Genomic DNA, 21796 nt, shown 5'->3' with positions numbered 1-21796 from the left:
GATAGATTAATGGTCAGAAAGATAGCTATGATGTCATCTTAGTTTGATTAATACTTCTGCTATGGGTGGGCACAGAACGAGAGAGCGAGAGGGGAAGAAATAAAGGGAGCAGGCTGGTCATTTAAATATCACATTTACAGCAACCCTTTGATCTGTCTGCTTGTAATTGGGGTCAGGGCAGGTGAGACGTGTACACACGCACGCACACACACACACACACACACAAAGGTATAAGACAGCTTGTTTGGAAAAGGACAATCCAATAAGTGGACCACAAGATGTCTTTATGTAAGGCCATGTCCACAAAGAAGGAGAGTTAGTGAGTGTGAGTTAGTTTGTAGTCGTGTTTTTGTTGGTGTGCGGGTACAAGAGGAAGAAAAGTGTTCACAATAATATTGTTCTTTATGATGAGAGGGTACAGAGTCTTCAGCCTATGTGTATATTTAAAAGACTGTGTGTTATAGTCCTATCTAAATTGGGAGATAATATAGACATCTGATATAATGAATAATGTATTAAAGGGCAGACTGAAAGGCTCTCACATGGCCAGGTAGGAAACTCAAATTCAAGGCAGGAGCTGTCTGCTGACTGTTAGTTCCTCTCAGAGTTGCATTTCTAATGAAGCTTCCTGTTGTAGGCTACTACAATGTTTTCTACCGATGGGGCATCCATTCCTCTCTAGCTGGCTCTGGTAAAATTTTGTATGACAGTGTTTAATGTGATGACCTGAACTAATTCAATTATTTCATTATGTTGATCTTCCAATCAGCATATAAAAAGTATTATTTAATATAGTGAAACTATACCCCTTGACCTTTTCCACATTTTGTTATAGCCTCGTTCTAAAATTGACTAAATAAATAATCCTCAGATATCTACACACAATACTCCATAATGCCAAAGCTAAAACAAGTTTTTAGAAATGTTTGCAAATGTATATAAAAAAAACATACCTTATTTACATAATTATTCAGACCCTTTGGTATGAGACTCGAAATTATGCTCAGGTGCATCCTGTTTCCATTGATCATCCTTGAGATGTTTCTACAACTTGACTGGAGTCCACCTGTGGTAAATACAGTTGATTGGACATGATTTGGAGAGGCACAGACCTGTCTATATCAGGTCCCACAGTTTACAGTGCATATCAAAGCAAAGACCAAGCCATGAGGTCAAAGGAATTGTCCGTAGAGCGCCGAGACAGGATTGTGTCGAAACACAGATCTGGGGAAGAGTTCCAAAAAATGTCTGCAGCATTGAAGGTCCCCAAGAACACAGTGCCCTCCATCATTCTTAAATGGAACAAGTTTGGAACCACCAAGACTCTTCCTAGAGCTGGCCAAACTGAGAAATCGGGAGAGAAGGGCCTTGGTCAGGGAGGTGGAGAAGGGCCTTGGTCAGGGAGGTGACCAAGAACCTGATGGTCACTCTGACAGTGCTCTAGAGTTCCCCTGTGGAGATGGGAGAACCTTTTAGAAGGAAAAACATCTCTGCAGCACTCAGTCAGGCCTCTGGTAGAGTGGCCAGATGGAAGCCACTCCTCAGCTCGCTTGGAGTTTGCCAAAAGGCACCTAAAAACTCAGAACATGAGAAACAAGTTTCTCTGGTCTGATGAAAACAACAATGAACTCTTTGGCCTGAATGCCAAGAATCATGTCTGGAGGAAACCTGGCACCATCCCTACAGTGAAGCATGGTGGTGGCAGCATCATGCTGTGGGGTATTTTTCAGTGGCAGGGAATGGGAGAGTAGTCAGGATCGAGGCAAAGAAGAACGGAGCAAAGGACAGAGAGATCCCTGAGGAAAACCTGCTCCCGAGCCCTCAGGACCTCAAAGTGGGGCGAAGGTTCACCTTCCAACAGGACAACGACCCTAAGCACACAGGCAAGACACCGCAGGAGTGGCTTTGGGACAAATCTCTATGTCATTGAGTGGCCCAGCCAAGGCCCAGACCGGAACACGATCAAACATCTCTGGAGACCTAAAAATAGCTGTGCAGCAACGCTCCCTATCCAACCTGACAGAGCTTCAGAGGATCTGCAGAGAAGAATGGAAGAAACTCCCCAAATACAGGTGTGCCAAGCTTGTAGCGTCATACCCAAGAAGACTTGAAGGCTGTAATCGCTGCCAAAGGTGCTTTAACAAAGTACTGAGTAAAGGGTCTGAATATTAATGGAAATGCGATACGTTTTTGCTTTGTCATTATGGGGTGTGTAGATTGATGAGGGAAAAACATGATTTAATACATTTTAGAATAAGGCTGTAACCTAACAAATTGTGGAAAAAGTCAAGGGGTCTGAATACTTCCCGAAGGCACTGTAAACTAGGTTGCTGTATTAGATTGTGTTAAAGATTAGACTGGCAGGCAGAAGGGTGGCCTCCCTGGTACACACACGTTAGCCTGTAAGGTTTGCTAATGAATTAATCTCTCACTCAGACGTGACTAATTGACTTTTTTTGCTAACCTACCGAGACAGGCGACTGAAGGAGATATTATGTTGATAAAACTGCCTTAAGGATATACACCTATATATAGTCATTCTGATCTGCGAGCTGATTGTGTTTCTCTTTTTGTTTGCAATAAAGATCCATTAGAAACAATAAAGACATGACCACTGTAAAGACAGCTGCTCTGATGCATGTGACAAGCTTTTTGTGTGTTCTGGTATTTCAGTGTCAGGGAATATGATTGAGCTGTATCTTGATGTGAAAAAAACATTATTTGAGTTGCTGATGTTTTATCCCAAACTCATTAGGAGTTGAAAGGAATGTTAGGTTATGTGGTTAATAAAAATGTCAGCCAAGTCCGTCACTCCAAACATGGACAGAAAGTTGGACAGCATCGCCCTGATTCACTGTTGCAGAAATCAATGATTATTTCATGAAATCTTTGTTCAGTTATTGTCTGAAACAGGCTGTGGTGGAATAACGGGTTGCGAAGGGTAGAATGTCTGGATTGACAGAGAGCCTAAAGAACACTATGAACACCAGAGCACAATGGTTAAAAGGTTTTCTTTCACTGCTGCAGGGCAGACTAGTGCCAGATGAGAGGATGGTTGTTGCTCTGACCCAGTGGCCTACAACAAGGGAGATTGGCTTGTATAAATGTGTCTTGAACACTGCTAATCCCCATCCGCCTCAGCTCCCAGCACCCCGTCTCACTCTTCCACCCCTCTCTCTCTGTCCGTCTTTCTCTCTCTGTCCGTCTTTCTCTCTCCCCTTCCGTCTTTCTCTCTCCCCTTCCGTCTTTCTCTCTCCCCTTCCGTCTTTCTCTCTCCCCTTCCGTCTTTCTCTCTCCCCTTCCGTCTTTCTCTCTCTCCCTCCGTCTTTCTCTCTCCCCTTCCGTCTTTCTCTCTCTCCCTCCGTCTTTCTCTCTCCCCTTCCGTCTTTCTCTCTCCCCTTCCGTCTTTCTCTCTCTCCTTCCGTCTTTCTCTCTCCCCCTCCGTCTTTCTCTCCCCCTCCGTCTTTCTCTCTCCCCTTCCGTCTTTCTCTCTCCCCCTCCGTCTTTCTCTCTCCCCCTCCGTCTTTCTCTCTCCCCCTCCGTCTTTCTCTCTCCCCCTCCGTCTTTCTCTCTCCCCCTCCGTCTTTCTCTCTCCCCCTCCGTCTTTCTCTCTCCCCCTCCGTCTTTCTCTCTCCCTCTCCTGTCCTCTCTCTCCCTCTCCTGTCCTCTCTTACACACACACACACACCTCTCTTTCTGCTTCTCCTCTCTTCTATCGCTCCACTCGGAGCTTGTGTAAATGTGTGTCCTAAACTCATCAAACTGCAGCCTTCCCTTAGCTGGAAATCAGTGATGTACAGGCTGTGGGGACAGAGTGGGGCTCGTACAGAGATGACTGGGCTGGTGGTTTGATTACAAACGGATCAAAGAATGGCCTGATCCATTAATAAAATGATGAATAAATGAATGCAGGGAGGTATGGAGGAGAAAGTAGTGTAAGATCTGGGATCAGGATTTTGAGCTTCCTGTTTCTAAATATTGTCCCAAAACGCTGTCATCCATTAGCAACACTCATAACAGCAAGACCCACCGGATACAAGGACAGAGGAGATGATTTACTGTGTGTCATTGGACAGTGTTGGACAGGCAGTGCAAGGTAGTTAGAGGTCTTACCCTGAGTGTGTTGGATGTTGAGCTGGTTGATTTGCTCAGTGAACTCATTTTCCTCGATGGTCTCAGTGCGAGGGACAGACAGAGAGAAACGTCGCTTAAAGTTCTTCATCTTGTTCATGGCGCTGAGAGAGAGAGAGAGAGAGAACAAGGCATACATGTATGTAAATGACTGGGTATCGAACCCTGTTTTTTTGCTGTATATCACTCCAGACTCATACTACACCGGCTCCGACGCTCGTCGGATGTGGCAGGGCTTGCAAACTATTACAGACAACAAGGGGAAGCACAGCCGTGAGCTGCCCAGTGACATGAGCCTACCAGACGAGCTAAATCACTTCTATGCTCGCTTCGAGGCATGCAACACTGAGGCATGCATGAGAGCATCAGCTGTTCCGGACGACTGTGTGATTACGCTCTCCGTAGCCAACGTGAGTAAGACCTTTAGCACATTGGCTAACCAGGCTATGTGCATTGTGTCCCACCACCCGCCAACCCCTCTTTTTACACATCTGCTACTCTCTGTTCATCATATATGCATGTCACTTTAACAATACCTACATGTACATACTACCTCAATAAGCCTGACTAACAGGTGTCTGTATGTAGCCTTGCTACTCTTTTTTCAAATGTCTTTTTACTGTTGTTTTATTTCTTTACTTACCTACACACACACACTTTTTTTCTTTTTTTTTCACACCATTGGTCAGAGCCTGCAAGTAAGCATTTCACTGTAAGGTTTACACCTGTTGTATTCGGCACACATGACAAATCAACTTTGATTTGATGTAAGCCCACTGAGGTAAAAGTCATCCCAGCTTACAATTGGCTCATTCATCCCCCCTCCTCTCCCCTGTAACTATTCCCCAGATCGTTGCTGTAAATGAGAATGGGTTCTCAGTCAAAGTACCTGGTAAAATAAGGGTTAAATAAATAACACAAGTTTTCAGATCCAAGGCAAAGTTACTCAAACAACACCATGTCCTTAACATTTTACACGCTACAACCACATTATACAATTTGAACCACTATCCATAATCCCCGGGGTGAAAGAGCATAACGATCAGACTGTCTGGACAGAGGGAAGTGAATATGTAACTACCCTCTGCTGAACCAATGTTCTCTAACCTAACTGCACACCCTCCCATGGCACACCAAACAGAACAGCTCCCGTTAGTGATTGGGTTGTGGTCTTTGGTTGAGGTCAGAAACAGAGAGACAGACTCTGTGTGTGGTGCTCCCTGGCTGTTAAAAATGCTAACATCAGATCACTGATTGATGGAATAATGAGGCAGCGAAATAGCAGGAGAGCATTTAATCAATACAGTCACCTCTCTGTCATGGCCCAGACACTGCTTTGTCAATACATCACATAACCATATAACCCTCTCCCCCCACTCATTATATCGTTCTCTCACTCTCAATCACTGAGCAGCAGTGCAGGTTGGTTGCTATGGTCTCCTACTTTCTAATTAGTTTCCTTTCAGACTGTGTGTGTGATGTCATTATTTTAAGACCTAACAGTAGGCAGAACTATGTTCCTCAGTCGTACACATGATTGTGCGTGCATGTGTGTAACGGACATCACGCTGCTTGCTTAGAGTACCACTAATTTGGCTCACCCAGAGGCTTGATTCCAGGACCTCTGCATTTCTAGCACACATGACCACCCTCCTGAAGCATCTTACCAGTCGGTGCCACTAAAAAATGTACAATTCGTCTGTGTAATTTCTTATTCCATTTTTCAATAATTTGAACCTGAAGATGCACACTTCCCTTTAAAGTGACAATCAACAGTAGAAACAATATCAGCTCCTGTTTAGGTAAAAAGGCTGAGGGATGGGCCTGGAGAAATGTAACCACCATCCATGATATCAACATCATAGTTCTGACCATGTTGAGGCTACATAGTGTTTGTTTACATTTACATCGTTTACAAACATTGGAGTAAAACAAGCTTATATTTTGGGTTCTGATGGGGTACAACAGTTGAACTAAGCTCATGAGAATAAGAATTATGTTCATTGACTACAGCTCAGCATTCAACACCATAGTACCCTCCAAGCTCATCATCAAGCTGGAGGCCCTGGGTCTTAACCCCACCCTGTGCAACTGGGTCCAGGACTTTCTGACCAGCCACCCCAGGTGGTGAAGGTAGGAAACAACATCTCCACTCCACTCCACTTCACTTCTCCACAAACTTTTACAGATGCACAATCAAGATCATCCTGTAGGGCTGTATCACAGCCTGGTACGGCAACTGCACCGCCCTCAACCGCAAGGCTCTCCAGAGGATGGTGCGGTCTGCACAACGCATCACCGGGGGCAAACTACCTGCCCTCCATAACACCTATAGCACCCGATGTCACAGGAAGGCCAAAAAGATCATCAAGGACAACAATCATCTGAGCCACTGTCTGTTCACACCGCTATCATACAGAAGGCGAGGTCAGTACAGGTGCATCAAAGCTGGGACCGAGAGATTGAAAAACAAGATCTCTCTCAAGGCCATCAGACTGCTAAACAGCAAACACTAACACAGAGGCTGCTTCTGTATACATTGACCCAATTACTATTAGTTTTATTTTACCTTTATTTAACCAGGTAGGCTAGTTACACATGGAATAAACAAACAATACAGTAGAAAAGGTCTATATACAGTGTGTGCAAAGGAGGTAAGATAAATGAGGTAAGGCAATAAATAGGCCATGGTGGCGAAATAATTACAATATACCAATTAAACACTGGAGTGATAGATGTGCAGAAGATGAATGTGCAAGTAGAGATACTGGGGTGCAAAAGACCAAAATAAATAAATAAATAAATACAGTATGGGGATGAGGTAGTTGGATGGGCTATGTACAGGTGCAGTGATCTGTGAGCTGCTCTGACAGCTGGTGCTTAAAGCTAGTGAGGGAGATATGAGTCTCCAGCTTCAGTGATTTTTGCAGTTCATTCCAGTCATTGGCAGCAGAGAACTGGAAGGAAAGGCGTCAAAGAAGGAATTGGCTTTGGGGTTGACCAGTGAGATATACCTGCTGGAGGGCGTGCGACAGGTGGGTGCTGCTATGGTGACCAGTGAGCTGAGATAAGGCGGAGCTTAACCTAGCAAAGACTTGTAGATGACCTGGAGCCAGTGGGTTTGGCAACGAATATGAAGCGAGGGCCAGCCAACAAGAGCGTACAGGTCGCAGTGGGGGCTATTATATGGGGCTTTGGTGACAAAACAGATGGCACTGTGATAGACTGCATCCAATTTGTTGAGTAGTGTTGGAGGCTATTTTGTAAATGACATTGCCGAAGTCGAGGATCGGTAGGATGGTCAGTTTTGTTTGGCAGAATGAGTGAAGGATGCTTTGTTGTGAAATAGGAAGCCGATTCTAGATTTAATTTTGGATTGGAGATGGTTAATGTGAGTCTGGAGAGTTTAGTCTAGCCAGACACCTAGGTATTTGTAGTTGTCCACATATTCTAAGTCAGAACCGTCCAGAGTAGTGATGCTGGACGGGCGGGCAGGTGCAGGCAGCGATAGATTTAAGAGCATGCATTTCGTTTTACTTGCATTTAAGAACAGTTGGAGGCCACGGAAGGAGAGTTGTATGTATGGCATTGAAGCTCGTCTGGAGGTTTGTTAACACAGTGCCCAAAGAAGGGCCAGAAGTACACAGAATGGTGTCGTCTGCGTAGAGGTGGATCAAAGAATCACCAGCAGCAAGAGCAACATCATTGATGTATACAGAGAAGAGAGTCGGCCCGAGAATTGAACCCTCTGGCACCCCCATAGAGACTGCCAGAGGTCCGGAACACACGCCCTACAATTTGACACACTGAACTCTATCAGAGAAGTAGTTGGTGAACCAGGCGAGGCAGTCATTTGAGAAACCCAGGATGTTGAGTCTGCCGATAAGAATATGGTGATTGACAGTCGAAAGCCTTGGCCAGGTCGATGAATACGGTTGCACAGTAATGTCTCTTATCGATGGCGGTTATGATGTAATTTAGGACCTTGAGCATGGCTGAGGTGCAACCATGACCAGCTCTGAAACCAGATTGCATAGCGGAGAAGGTACGGTGGGATTCGAAATGGTCGCTAATATGTTTGTTAACTTGGCTTTCAAAGACCTTAGAAAGGCAGGGTAGGATAGATATAGGTCTGTAGCAGTTTGGGTCTAGAATGTCTCCCCCTATAAAGAGGTGGATGATCGCGGCAGCTTTCCAACCTTTGGGAATCTCAGACGATACGAAAGAGGTTGAGAACAGGCTAGTAATAGGGGTTGCAACAATTTCAGCAGATAATTTTAGAAAGAGAGGGTCCAGATTGTCTAGCCTGGCTGATTTGTAGGGGTCCAGATTTTGCAGCTCTTTCAGAACAACGTTCCAATCACTGGACACTAATAAATGGATCACTAGTCACTTTAAATAATGCCACTTTAAATCATGTTTACATATCTTACATTACTCATATCACATGTGCAGTATATACTGTATTTTATACCATCTATGCCGCTCGGCCATCGCTCATCCATATACTTACAGTTGAAGTCGGAAGTTTAAATGTATTTGGCTAAGGTGTATGTAAACACAGTTTTTCACAATTCCTAACATTTAATCCTAGTAAAAATGCAGTTTTAGGTCAGTAAGGATCACCACTTTATTTTAAGAATGTGAAATGTCAGCATAATAGTAGAGAGAATGATTTATTTCAGCTTTTATTTCTTTCATCACATTCCAATTGGGTCAGAAGTTTACATACAATCAATTAGTATTTGGTGGCATTGCCTTTAAATTGTTTAAGCTTCCCACAATAAGTTGGGTGAACTTTGGCCCATTCCTCCTGACAGAGCTGGTGTAACTGAGTCAGGTTTGTAGGCCTCCTTGCTCACACACAAGGCTTTGTTTTGGCCACTCCAATACCTTGACTTTGTTGTCCTTAGGCTATTTTGCCACAACTTTGGAAGTATGCTTGGGGTCATTGTCCAATTGGAAGACCCATTTGCGACCAAGCTTTAACTTCCTGACTGATGTCGAGATGTTGCTTCAATATATCCACAATTTTCCTGCCTCATGATGCCATCTATTTTGTGAAGCGCACCAGTCCCTCCTGCAGCCAAGCACCTCCACAACATGATGCTGCCACCCCCGTGCTTCATGGTTGGGATGGTGTTCTTCGGCTTGCAAGCCTCCCCCTTTTTCCTCCAAACATAACAATGGTCATTATGGCCAAACAGTTATATTTATGTTTCATCAGACCAGGGGACATTTCTCTAAAAAGTATGATATTTGTCCCCATGTGCAGTTGCAAACCGTAGTCTAGCTTTTTTACAGCATTTTTGGAGCAGTGGATTCTTCCTTGTTAAGATGAACGTGGTACCTTCAGGCGTTTGGAAATTTCTCCCAAGGATGAACCAGACTTGGAGGTCTACAATTTGTCAAGCAAAGATGCAGTGAGTTTAAGGTAGGCCTTGAAATACATCTACAGGTACACCTCCAATTGACTCAAATGATGTTAATTAGCCTATCAGAAGCTTCTAAAGCCATGACATACTTTCCTGGGATTTTCCAAGCTGTTTAAAGACACTAAGTTGACAGTGCATGTAAACTTCTGACCAACTGGAATTGTGATACAGTGAATTATAAGTGAAATAATCTGTCTAATCTGTCTGTAAAGTAGATGTCATAGAACTATAGTTCTAACAAGTCGGTTAGGACAAGAAATTTGTGTAGTGGTTGAAACGAGTTAACCAATAAAATTAGATTGAGTCATTTATAAAATATATTCTTTAAGAATTAATGGGTATATGCCATTCATTTATAAAAATAGATGTAGCAACTGGTGATTGCCCCTTTAAAAGCAACGTCTGTTAGGCAGATGACCAGCAAACCTGGTGTTGCATTAAATCTTTCCCCTCAAAGGTTGGGAGAGACAAGAGAATGATAGTTCTATGTCCTTTGGATTCAGCCTCTCGATTCATTGCTCTTCTCAGAGATCTGTATTTAATGATGAGATGCTCATGTCTCCATGCCCTAACAAATGGGAGTCATTGTCCCAAAGGCGGGAAGACAGGTGAGAAGCTTAGATCCAAAATAAGCCGATAGAAACACATTTGGCTTATTTTGAGTCGGGCAAGAGTGAAACATCTCACGTCGCCTTTTCCTCACTGCTCTCCTCCCCTTTTCTCTTTCCAGCACTCCAAAGCAGCTTAATTGTGTGTCGTAACATAAATTTTGTATTTCTTACAGATCCCCATTAGTACCTGCCAAAGCAGCAGCTACTCTTCCTGAGGTTCAAAAAAGACTAAGGCAATTACAAATCACACAACACATTATTACACACTACTTTACCACATCATATTGTAACGGAATTCCTCTTCTTCAGAGGAGGAGTAGCAAGGATCAGACCAATGTGTAGCGTCGTAAGTGTCCATAATGATATATTTAATAAATCAACAGAAGACTGAACAAAAAATACAAACAACCGAAACAGTCCCATATGGTGAAAACACTAACACAGGATACAACCACCCACAAAACACAATAGAAAACAGGCTACCTAAATATGGCTCCCAATCAGAGACAACGACTGACACCTGCCTCTGATTGAGAATCATACAAGGCCAAACACATAGAAATATAACAACAGAACAAAACATAGAACAACAACATAGAATGCCCACCCCACCTCACGCATGTTATTGATGTTAGCTCTCCGTGTACATTTAAGGGCCAGCCGTGCCTCTCTGTTCTGGGCCAACTGTTGTTTGCTTGTCCCTTTTGTGGCACTTGACCATATAACTGGGCAGTAGTTCAGGTGCGACAAACCTAGGGCCTGTAGGACTTGTTTTGTTGATAGCGATACGAAGAGACCTCTCCCCATCTTAGCTATCGTTGTAACAATATGTTTTGACCATGACAGTTTGCAATCCAGGGTTACATCAAGCAGTTGTCTCCTCAACATGCTTGATTTCCACATTAGTCATTACATGATTTAGTTGAGGTTTAGGGTTTAGCGAATGATATGTCCCAAATACAATGCTTTTAGTTTTTTTAGCTTTTAGTTTTTTTTGCCACACATTCTAAAAATGACTGCAGCTCTTTGTTAAATGTTGCAGTAATTTTATTTGCTGCAGTAGCTGACGTATGTAGTGTTGAGTAATCAGCATACGAAGTGTTCCTGAGCACAGAGTAAGTATGTTTGTGTGTTGTCAGGGAAGTGTTACCAATGGTGGTGTGCTCCAAGTATCTTGTTTACAGACAACATATCCCTCTGTTTGGAGCAGGGTGCATTCTGGGAGCTCTATGCTCTGAGCCAATAGGATGGCTTTAACACTGTCAAAGAACATGGCGTCAGGCTCAGTAAATGTACAGTATGACTGTGTGTGTGTGTGTGTGTGTGTGTGGGTGGTCAATGCAGGATACACAACTACAGAAGACCAGAAGATGCAGAGAAGATTGAGAAAAATAAGTTATGAGTGTTCTATGTTCAACACATGAAGGCTCAGTGGGGTTTGGTGTATTTGAAAGGGAACACAATCCCCCCCCCTCCCCCCCCACACACACAGATAATTAGACGATTAACACACACACACACAATCAGAGGGCATCTGGTCATGTAGGGGTGCCAGCAAGGCTCAGTCCCGCCATTCATTCCCTCTGATCAGTCCTGGACACAGAGCCTTAATGGTGCATCTTTCTCCTGAGAGAGAGAGAGCACTAATGGTCTCTCTGCTCCACTCCAGCAATACTCTCTCCTGTAAAGTTTAGAATGCATTAGAAGAGTTATAAAAGGAAAGTTGAGTCTATTAGCTGCTTGTTGTGTTTATCACTTCTGTCTTAGATGGATCATGATGATTCATTCAATTAACTATTGTTCAAATAGTCTTTCTAGCAAAAAGGACTTCCATAATAACTCCTGTCATATACTGTAAATCCACAACCCAAATGTCTGTAGAAATCAACCATTGTCCTGGATTAAACTTCTCTCAAGAATACAGCCTACTGAGGTAGATGATGTGTGCTTGTTCACTTTGGCTTCATGGGTTTATGCAGGTCAGTGCACATCAGGAACATGACACACACACTCTCCAGCCCACAGAAATATCCCAAAACCACATGAAATAGGCTGAAATGTGTGCCTGGGCTCAATGGTAGGAAAATCCATTACAGTAGGAAGCAGTCTAATCTGACCAGTGTGATTTTCCAATCAGACCTCTGAACCTGGCAGGAGAGGAGACAGCAGTCACAAACAAACAGATACACAGATATTTCAATGGAAAAAGAAAGGATGAGAACATTGAAAAAAACATTCAAAGTACCATGGCAAATGTGCATCACAATCCTAAATACCAATACCTTGCCCTTGACATGGTTTGATGGATTTTAAAAAGGAAGTTGTGGAAAGCAGATGAGCATGCAGTAAGAATGGCACATGATGTGAGGAGAGGGGGATGTGAGAGGAAGAGAAAGAAAGATTGAGCTGGTGTTTATTTTGTAAAAATGGATTTAAGGAAGAACAATGAATGAGTGTGCCTTTGTACTGTGCAGACTTTGTTACTGCTCAGTAGTGAGGCCAACTCTGGGCCTGTGGTCATATTACCTCTCGCCCCAACAGTTCACACGCACCGAAAGACTGCTCATTCAAGCGCTGCCTGTGTAACCGGCGGTAGCTCTCCAAAACACACACAAACATACATACACACACATTGCACATGCACACTCTTTCATCCACACAAACTCGTTGTCTACGAATACACACAACACATACACTGTCTCTACACACATCCGACAACATTCTCCTAGAGAGAATGTCCCGACAGGACTACAGACAGAAGGCACACACAGGAACATTGAACATCTGTCCCCCTATATACCAGAGTACAGAAGCACCATTGCACACAAGCAGGTACACGCACAAGCAAATTCACATCCAAACACAGCCGTTGACCAGTCCAGTGCAAAGTTTGTTATTTCCAGGTGCAAGAGACTAAAAGACAAGCTACTTTCAAGACACAAAACAATCCACTATACACAAAGAAAACAGAATTGGAAGCACTTATGTTCTTCAGTGAAATGTTAGAGCTGTAAAGGGCTGTTGTGGTAATTGTGTGTGAGTGACTGCAGATAATATAAGTACAGTACAGTGGTGAAGGACTGTTGTTTCTCCTCTGGTCATGTTCCAAAGGGACTGTTGTCGTGTTCAACATTACAATGACACGTCTCATGGACTCAGACTCACCATGCATGGTGGGAGTTTTCCCCTGATCTGTCCCTCCTCCATCCATCCCTCTCTCCTCATCTGTGGTGAGACAATAATAAAGATAACCTTTTGTATTTTTCCTCGCCAGCAGCTGAGAGATGACTCGTAAGACAACAAATGCTCCTTTCTTTGGGCTCTGTCTTGTCCCCCCTCTCGGTCTCTCCATCTTCGGTGTGTGTGTGTCTGGTGTGTGCATCTCTCTCGCTCTCTCTCTGAACAGAAGGCCGACTGTACATCATGGGCCTAAGTGAAAAACAAATATCTCACTCTGCTGGGTCAACATTAGAGTGCTCCATTGTGTTCCAGGCTTGGCCATGCAGCTTTATGTAATAGGACATTTATGTTATGCATTCTTATCTTGTTTGGTCATTTTCCTTTTGGTTATAGTCATAATATGACATTGTGCTTGCAATTACAAAGTCTTTGTGTGCACTCAGTGTTTGCAAGTGTATATTGTAAAAAAAGAAGTGTGTGTGTATGCTTGTTAATGTGCTCATGCAGGTGCATGTGATGTGATTGTACCTGGAACATCAGATGTCGACCTTGGCTGTGTTGAACTAAGTGTGCTGGAGAGTGTATGATTGCAGAGTGTCAATTACTATGTACTGTACTCACTCACACAGGTGTTTTTGGCATATATACAGAAAACAGAGCAGGCTGGGCACTTTCCTCTGTCTGTACTTACAGTAAACACCCCTGCACAGTTATTGAATGATAATGTCTGTTTTGTCTCTACACATAACCTTTGGACGGTATCTCAGTGAGCTAGATATCTAAAGGAAGAGTGGAGAATCAGGACATATTTAATCTGCTGCTGAGGTCAAGTTATGGTTATGATAAATGTTATTTACATAATGGAAAGTCATAGCCGCAGGACGTCAGGGGGGGAATCATTAAAGTAGTGCACTGGGCCTTTAATAGTCCTGTATAAGCGGAACCACGCACCGACAAAACACACACGCACTACCCTCTGTAGTGCCTTGCGGTCGGAGGCAGAGCCGTTGCCATACCAGGCCATACCATACAACCATGCTCTCGATGGTGCAGTTGTAGAACTTTTTGAGGATCTGAGGACCCATGCCAAATCTTCATAGTCTCCTGAGGGGGAATAGGCTTTGTCGTGCCCTCTTTACAGCTGTCTTGGTGTGTTTGGACCATGATAGTTTGTTGGTGATGTGGACACCAAGGAACTTAAAGCTCTCAATATGCTACACTACAGCCCCGTCGATGAGAATGGGGGTGTGCTCGGTCCTCCTTTTCCTGTAGTCCACAATCATCTCCTTTGTCTTGATCATGTTGAGGGAAGAGGTTGTTATCTTGGCACCACATGGCCAGGTCTCTGACCTCCTCCCTATAGGCTGTCGCATCGTTGTCGGTAATCAGGCCTTCCACTGTTGCGTCATCGGCAAACTTAATGATGTTGGAGTAGTGCCTGGCCATGCAGTCATGAATGAACATGGAGTACAGGAGGGGGCTGAGCAAGCACCCCTGGGAGGCCTCCGTGTTGAGGATCAGCGTGGCGGATGTGTTGTTACCTACCCTTACTACCTGGGGGCGTCCTGTCACGAAGTCCAGGATCCACTTGTAGTGGGAAGTGTTTAGTCCCAGGGTCCTTAGCTTATTGATGAGCTTTGAGGGCACTATGGTGTTGAATGCTGAGCTGTAATCAATGAATAGCATTCTCATATATGTGGTCCTTCTGTGGGAAAGGGCAGTGTGGAGTGCAATAGAGATTGCCTCATCTGTGGATCTGTTGGGGCGGTATGCAAATTGGAGTGGGTCTAGTGTTTCAGGGATAATGGTGTTGTTGTGAGCCATGACCAGCCTTTCAAAGCACTTCATGGCTACAGACGTGAGTGCTACGGGTTGGTAGTCATTTAGGCAAGTTACCTTAGTGTTCTTGGGCACAGGGACTATGGTGGTCTGCTTTAAACTAGAGGTCGACCAATTATGATTTTTCAACGCTGATACCGATACCGATTTATTGGAGGACCAAAAAAAGCCGATACCGATTAAAATCGGTCGATTTTTATTTATTTATTTGTAATAATGACAATTACAACAATTCTGAATGAACACTTATTTTTAAATAATGCAAAAACAAAATGTTGAAGAAGAAAGTAAAAGTGCAAAATGTGCCATGTAAAAAAAGCTAACATTTAAGTTCCTTGCTCAGAACATGAGAACATATGAAAGCTGCTGGTTCCTTTTAACATGAGACTTCAATATTCCAAGGTAAGAGGTTTAGGATGTAGTTATATAGTATTTATAGGACTATTTCTCTCTATACCATTTATATTTCATATACCTTCGACTATTGGATGTTCTTATAGGCACTTTAGTATTGCCAGTGTAACAGTATAGCTTCCGTCCCTCTCCTCACCCCTACCTGGGTTCGAACCAGGAACACATCGACAACACATCGACAACAGCCACCCTCAAAGCATCGTTACCCATCTCTCCACAAAAACTTTTATTATTTCAGTGAAATACGGAACCGTTCCGTATTTTAACTAACGGGTGGCATCCCTAAGTCTAAATATTGCTGTTACATTGCACAACCTTCAATGTTATGTCATAATTTCATAAAATTCTGGCAAATTAGTTCGCAACAAGCCAGGCGGCCCAAACTGTTGCATATACCCTGACTCTGCGTGCAATGAAAGCAAGAAAAGTGACACAATTTCACTTGGTTAATATTGCCTGCTAACCTGGATTTATTTTAGCTAAATATGCAGGTTTAAAAAATATATACTTTGTGTATTGATTTTAAGAAAGGCATTGATGTTTATGGTTAGGTACAGTCGTGCAACGATTGTGCTTTTTTCGCAAATGCGCTTTTGTTAAATCATCCCCCGTTTGGCGAAGTTGGCTGTCTTTGTTAGGAAGAAATAGTCTTCACACAGTTCGCAACGAGCTAGGCGGCCCAAACAGCTGCATATACCCTGACTCTGTTGCAAGAGAAGTGACACAATTTACCTAGTTAAAAGAAATTCATGTTAGCAGGCAATATTTACTAAATATGCAGGTTTAAAAATGTATACTTGTGTGTTGATTTTAAGAAAGGCATTGATGTTTATGGTTAGGTACACGTTGGAGCAACAACCTTTTTCGCAAATGCGCACCGCATCGATAATATGCAATGCAGGACACGCTAGATAAACTAGTAATATCATCAACCATGTGTAGTTAAACTAGTGATTATGATTGATTCATTGATTGTTTTTTAGAATATAAGTTTAATGCTAGCTAGCAACTTAACTTGGCTTCTTACTGCATTCGCGTAACAGGCAGGCTCCTCGTGGAGTGCAATGAGAGGCAGGTGGTTACAGTGTTGGACTAGTTAACTGTAAGGTTGCAAGATTGAATCCCCGAGCTGACAAGATAAAAATCTGTCGCTCTGCCCTTGAACAAGGCAGTTAACCCACCGTTGCTAGGCCGTCATTGAAAATAAGAACGTGTTCTTAACTGACTTGCCTAGTTAAAAAGGTGGATAAAAATTAATACAATTTAAAATATATTTTTTTAAATGGCCAAATCGGTGTCCAAAAATACAGATTTTCAATTGTTATGAAAACTTGAAATCAGCCCTAATTAAATTGGCCATTCCGATTAATCGGTCGACCTCTACTTGAAACATGTTGGTATTACAGACTCAGTCAGGGGCAGGTTGAAAATGTCAGTGAAGACACTTGTCAGTTGGTCAGCGCATGCTCGGAGTACAAATCCTGGTAATCCGGCTGGCCCTGTGGCCTTGTGAATGTTGACCTGTTTAGAGGACTTCCCTTTGTAGTCTGTAATAGTTTGCAAGCCCTGCCACATCTGACGAGCGTCTGAGCCGGTGGAGTACGATTCAATCTTAGTCATGTATTGATGCTTTGCCTGATTGATGGTTCGTCAGAAGGCATAGCGGAATTTCTTATAAGCTTCGGGGTTAGAGTCCCGCTCATTGAAAGCGGCAGCCTGTAATCCATGGCTTCTGGTTGGGGTATGTACGTACAGTCACTGTGGGGATGACGTCATCTTATGCATTTATTGATGAAGCCAGTGACTGATGCCATCGGAAGAATCCCGGAACAAATTCCAGTCTGTGCTAGCAAAACAGTCCTGTAGCTTCTGCCTCATCTGACCACTTTTTTTATTGAACGTGTCACTGGTGCTTCAGGAGGATAGAATTATGGTCAGATTTGCCAAATGCAGGGTGAAGGAGAGCTTTGTACGCATCTGTGTGTGGTCTAGAGTTTAGAGTTTTTCCCCTCTGGTTTCACATTTAACATGCTGGTAGAAATGAGGTAAAACGGATTTAAGTTTCCCTGCATTAAATTCCCCGGCCACTAGGAGCGTTGCCTCTGGATGAGCGTTTTCCTGTTTGCTTATGGCCGTCTACAGCTCATTGAGCGTGGTCTTAGTGCCAGCATCTGTTTGTGGTGGTAAATAGACAGCTACGAACAATATAAATAAACTCTTGGTAAATAGTGTGGTCTACAGCTTATCGTGAGATACTCTACCTCAGGTGAGCAAAACCTTCATTAGATGTTGTGCACCAGCTGTTGTTTACAAATATTCATAGACCGCCACCCCTTGTCTTACCAGAGGCGGCTGTTCTATCCTGCCGATACAGAATAAAACCCGCCAGCTGTATGTTATTCATGTCGTCGTTCAGCCACGACTCTGTGAAACATAAGATATTACAGTTTTTTATGTCCTGTTGGTAGGATTATACGTGATCGTAGTTTGTCTATTTTATTATCCAATGACTGTACGTTGGCTAATAGGACCAATGGTTAAAGGCAGATTACCCACTCGCCGTCAGATCCTTACAAGGCACCCCGACCTACGTCCCCGATATCTCAGTCTCTTTCTCCTGCGAATGACAGGGATGAGGGCCTTTTCGGGTGTGTGAAGAAAATACTTTGTGGCCAACTCCTAAAATAAAAAATCTTCTTCCAGTACTCGGTGAGTAATCGCTGTCCTGATATCTCAAAGCTCTTTTCGGTTATTAGAGACGGTGGCAGAAACATCATGTACAAAATCAGTTACAAATACTGTGAAAAAAAACACACAATAGCACAATTGGTTAGGGGACCATAAAACGGCAGCCATCTCCTCCGGTGCCATTAATACTAGTCCCGTGCGAATCTACATCCCTGTGTTTTGAGAAAAATGTCTGAGTTTGACAGGTGTTGGTCAAAGTTTGAGCACGAAAACAATAACTGATTCGATAAATTGAACGTTCTGAGCATAGCCTATATATTGTTGTATGTCCTACGTGGAGTTGATCAGCCGTCTCCTGTTGCTTTACCACAGTTGTTGGCTAATGGTAGCTAGCTACTGTACTGTAGTTCGATCAATGATCCTGGACCCCTGTCAGCTACTCGTTGTTTGGATGGGTGGAAAGAAGGCCACAACAACATTCTCTCTTTGGGCGTTTTATTACCAACTTGTAAATAATATAATGCACTAGACCAACTATCTCCAACACAAGAACTAGCTTGGTTCCATGATGGGGAAATATGTCAAGACTCTTAAACCGGTGCGCAACAAATATAGCTGAATAACTCTCACATGATTGGCTGGTAAGCCATCACTCATACAATAACTATGTAGGCGGGATCTTCACTTACAACACCACCCCCCTCCAGCAGTGCCGAGTCCCTTGGGCACCCACAATAACTAACAATTTTCCCCCCTATGAACAAACATACTGGTAAAAGTTAAATGCAAAGTTAAATGCATTTCAAACATTTGAGTGTCATCAGTAGTAACAGCAAACAAGGTAAGTATCTCTTTTCTCTCTTTTTTTTACTGAACAAGTGACTACCTTGTTCAGTAAACTAAAGGTGAGTGTTAATGTCCTTTTCACAACTTCACTTTTCAGGATGACAGTAACAGTTCCCTTTCACTGAAAAACATCAGTAACTAGTCAATATTTGCTTGTTTCTTGTTTTTTTCCCAATGTGTCAGTCCTGATAACAAGTGGACTACTCGCCCTCTGTGTTTTATTCTTGGCTGATGGTGTTTGTGTTTTCTTCAGCATGCAGCGACTGAGTGCAGCCGGTCAGAGCTTTTTCTTTTTGAAGTTTGTCCCTCCTCACAGTCATTTTCACTCTGTTCCACAGCTGTGGAAATTGGGTCTTGGTTGTCAGGGGTATCTATGCTTTGTGTGGGTTCAGTTGAGGTACTCCGGTGTTGTATGGTGACCTGATGTCTGAGTCGTTTCATCCATCCTGGGACCACCTGCCCAGTGTATGGAGACAGGTGGTCATGTTGGAGGACCTTCTTTCCTCGCAGACCACTGATTTCGTACAGGACTGGTCCAAAACATTCACCGATGACAAAGGGGCCTTTCCTATGGTGCTTTTAGCTTAGGGCATAGTCCTTATTTTTTGGTGTTGTCCCGCATGTACACCAAGTCTCCCAGTTGGTAGGTTCTCTCCATAGCACGTAGGTCATATGCTTTCTTCTGCCGGACCTATGCTGCGCAAAGATGCACAAAGGTAGGTATGTCTCTGTTTGTTTTGCAGTTCTGCTGTGCGAAGCCAGATGTCCTGTGGTTGATATAGCTCTGCCCAGCATCATTCTGTTGGGTGTGAACCCCATTGTGGAGTGTGGGACGCTGCCGTAGGCAGTACAGAGTAGGGGTAAGTGCTGGTCCAAGTTCTTTTGATTCTCATCAAAATAGAGGCGGTTCATCTACAAGAGCGTGCGATTAAACCGCTCTACCATTTGAGGATGGATGGTAAGGTGTGGTACTTGTTTTTGTTATCTGTAGGAGGGGGCACACTTCCTGGAATAGAAAGCTTTGGAAGTTTATTCCTTGATCTGTGTGGAGTTCGAGGGGACTACCGAAGCGAGCAATGAACTCCTTGACCAGGGCTTTTGCTGTGCTCTCTGTACCTTGGTCTGGGAGTGGGTAGGCCTCAACTCAGCGTGCAAATTGATCAACCCCATTAACTTAGACTGGGATCTGAAGGCTTGGGCCTCGGCTAGCAGCTCGCCCTATTCTCGGGACTTGTTCATGGTGGTGAGGTCTGGAGTTGGGCGTCTGTCTAGAGTTCTGGATGGGGTGGGGCTAGGAGACCTTGAGCATTGTTTTCTGAAATGTCCCTCCCGACACTGGAAGCAGGTGGTTTTGGCACCTTTGTTTGGGCTTGGGGACTGGAATGTGACTCCGCCTTGGCCGGACCTCCTCTCCCGCTCAGTAGACAGCTCAAGGTAGCTGATGGGGCCGGACATGACAAACTTAGGGGGTGCAGGGGGTTGTTCGAGGCTTCTCAGCTCCAACCGTAACGGTTTAATTTCTTCCAGTAGAGACTCAAACTTATGTGGGCCCTTGAACCATGTATGTCACTGGTTGTTCGTCTGTCAGACCATGATAGGCTTCGAGCCCTGTGCCTTGATTTCCTGTCACGGCCAACAGTTGCCTTTAAGTTGTGCTCATGCACCTCCACGAGTTGCTGTGCTTGAGCCAGGGTCACAGTTTATCACCTCGTATGCCACCTTTTGTTTTTTTGAGTCCATTAAGGAAAGCGTCAGTGGCAAGCTGATCCTGAAGCACCAAGCTAACCCCAGGATAGGCAAGAGAAACCAGGCAATTGACCTCCTCTGCAAACTCAGCAGATGTTTCCATACCCTGCCTAATCTCCCCCAGTTTCCTCCTCACAGTCGTGGGTGGTTCCTTCTTACCAAACCTGGTCTGCAGGTGCGCGGCCAGCTGGTCATTGTCCTCCCTAACGTACTGTGGGAGGGAGCACACAAAACAGATGGAATGACCCCTCAGGCACTTGTGCAGCCTGTCAAGTTTCTCTGAGTTCCAGTAGTATTTTATGAATGACCCCCAATCCTCCTTCCCCTCAAACATAGCCAACTTGGTCTTCAGGCCATCACCTTCATAGAAGCGGCCCTCCTTAAAATCAGTACTCATGGGGGTGCTGTGCATGGGCCTGAGCCTCTCCTCTGTGTTTCCTTCCCCTACCCGATAACTGGCCACGGAAGATCTGGACGTGGGCCTATTGGCAGTTTCATGGGTGTGTCCAGATACTGTATGTCATGTTCGAAGGCCATGGGAGAATTCTAGACAAGCCTACAACCAGTTTCCCTCGGTCTGACTGGGTGATTGGGGGACCTGAGCTGTGGGCATACTGGTCAATGACATGAAGTTCTGCTGCAAAGGGTGTGTTTGATGGGGCCCCATTGAAAAATAGACCAGATGCAGAACCATGATAAGTGAGCAGAGCGGAGCAGACTCACATGAGCTTAGGATGACATCCATCTTCCTGCCGATTCTCTTCTCCAGTTGGTCACATCTCTTCTCTGATTTGTCGCTTAGCTGCTGCTGGACCTCGCTTAGCTGCCGCTAAGTAGGAGAACAGCACATGCCTTTAAAATTACACTGTGATTTTGAAAAATACTGTATATTCTGAGCTAGAAAAG

At 44.0% G+C, this 21796-nt stretch overlaps 1 protein-coding gene across 1 annotated transcript in view; it reads right to left on the bottom strand.

The window, feature by feature from the left end:
• cdk18 (cyclin dependent kinase 18) overlaps positions 1 to 21796 on the bottom strand; it is a 52023-nt gene that overhangs the window by 18167 nt on the left and 12060 nt on the right. Inside the window, exon 2 of the mRNA XM_021609832.3 lies at positions 4114 to 4235. Within this exon, the coding sequence (XP_021465507.1) occupies positions 4114 to 4231 (118 nt within the window). The 5' untranslated portion in view covers positions 4232 to 4235. The remainder of the gene's footprint in view (positions 1 to 4113; positions 4236 to 21796) is intronic.

This window comes from Oncorhynchus mykiss, chromosome 7 (genome assembly GCF_057628025.1).
Source record: "Oncorhynchus mykiss isolate SJ-2025 chromosome 7, ASM5762802v1, whole genome shotgun sequence".
Lineage (NCBI taxonomy): Eukaryota > Metazoa > Chordata > Actinopteri > Salmoniformes > Salmonidae > Oncorhynchus > Oncorhynchus mykiss.
Note: the sequence above shows the minus strand (reverse complement) of the source record. Positions and strands in the feature narration are given on the sequence as shown.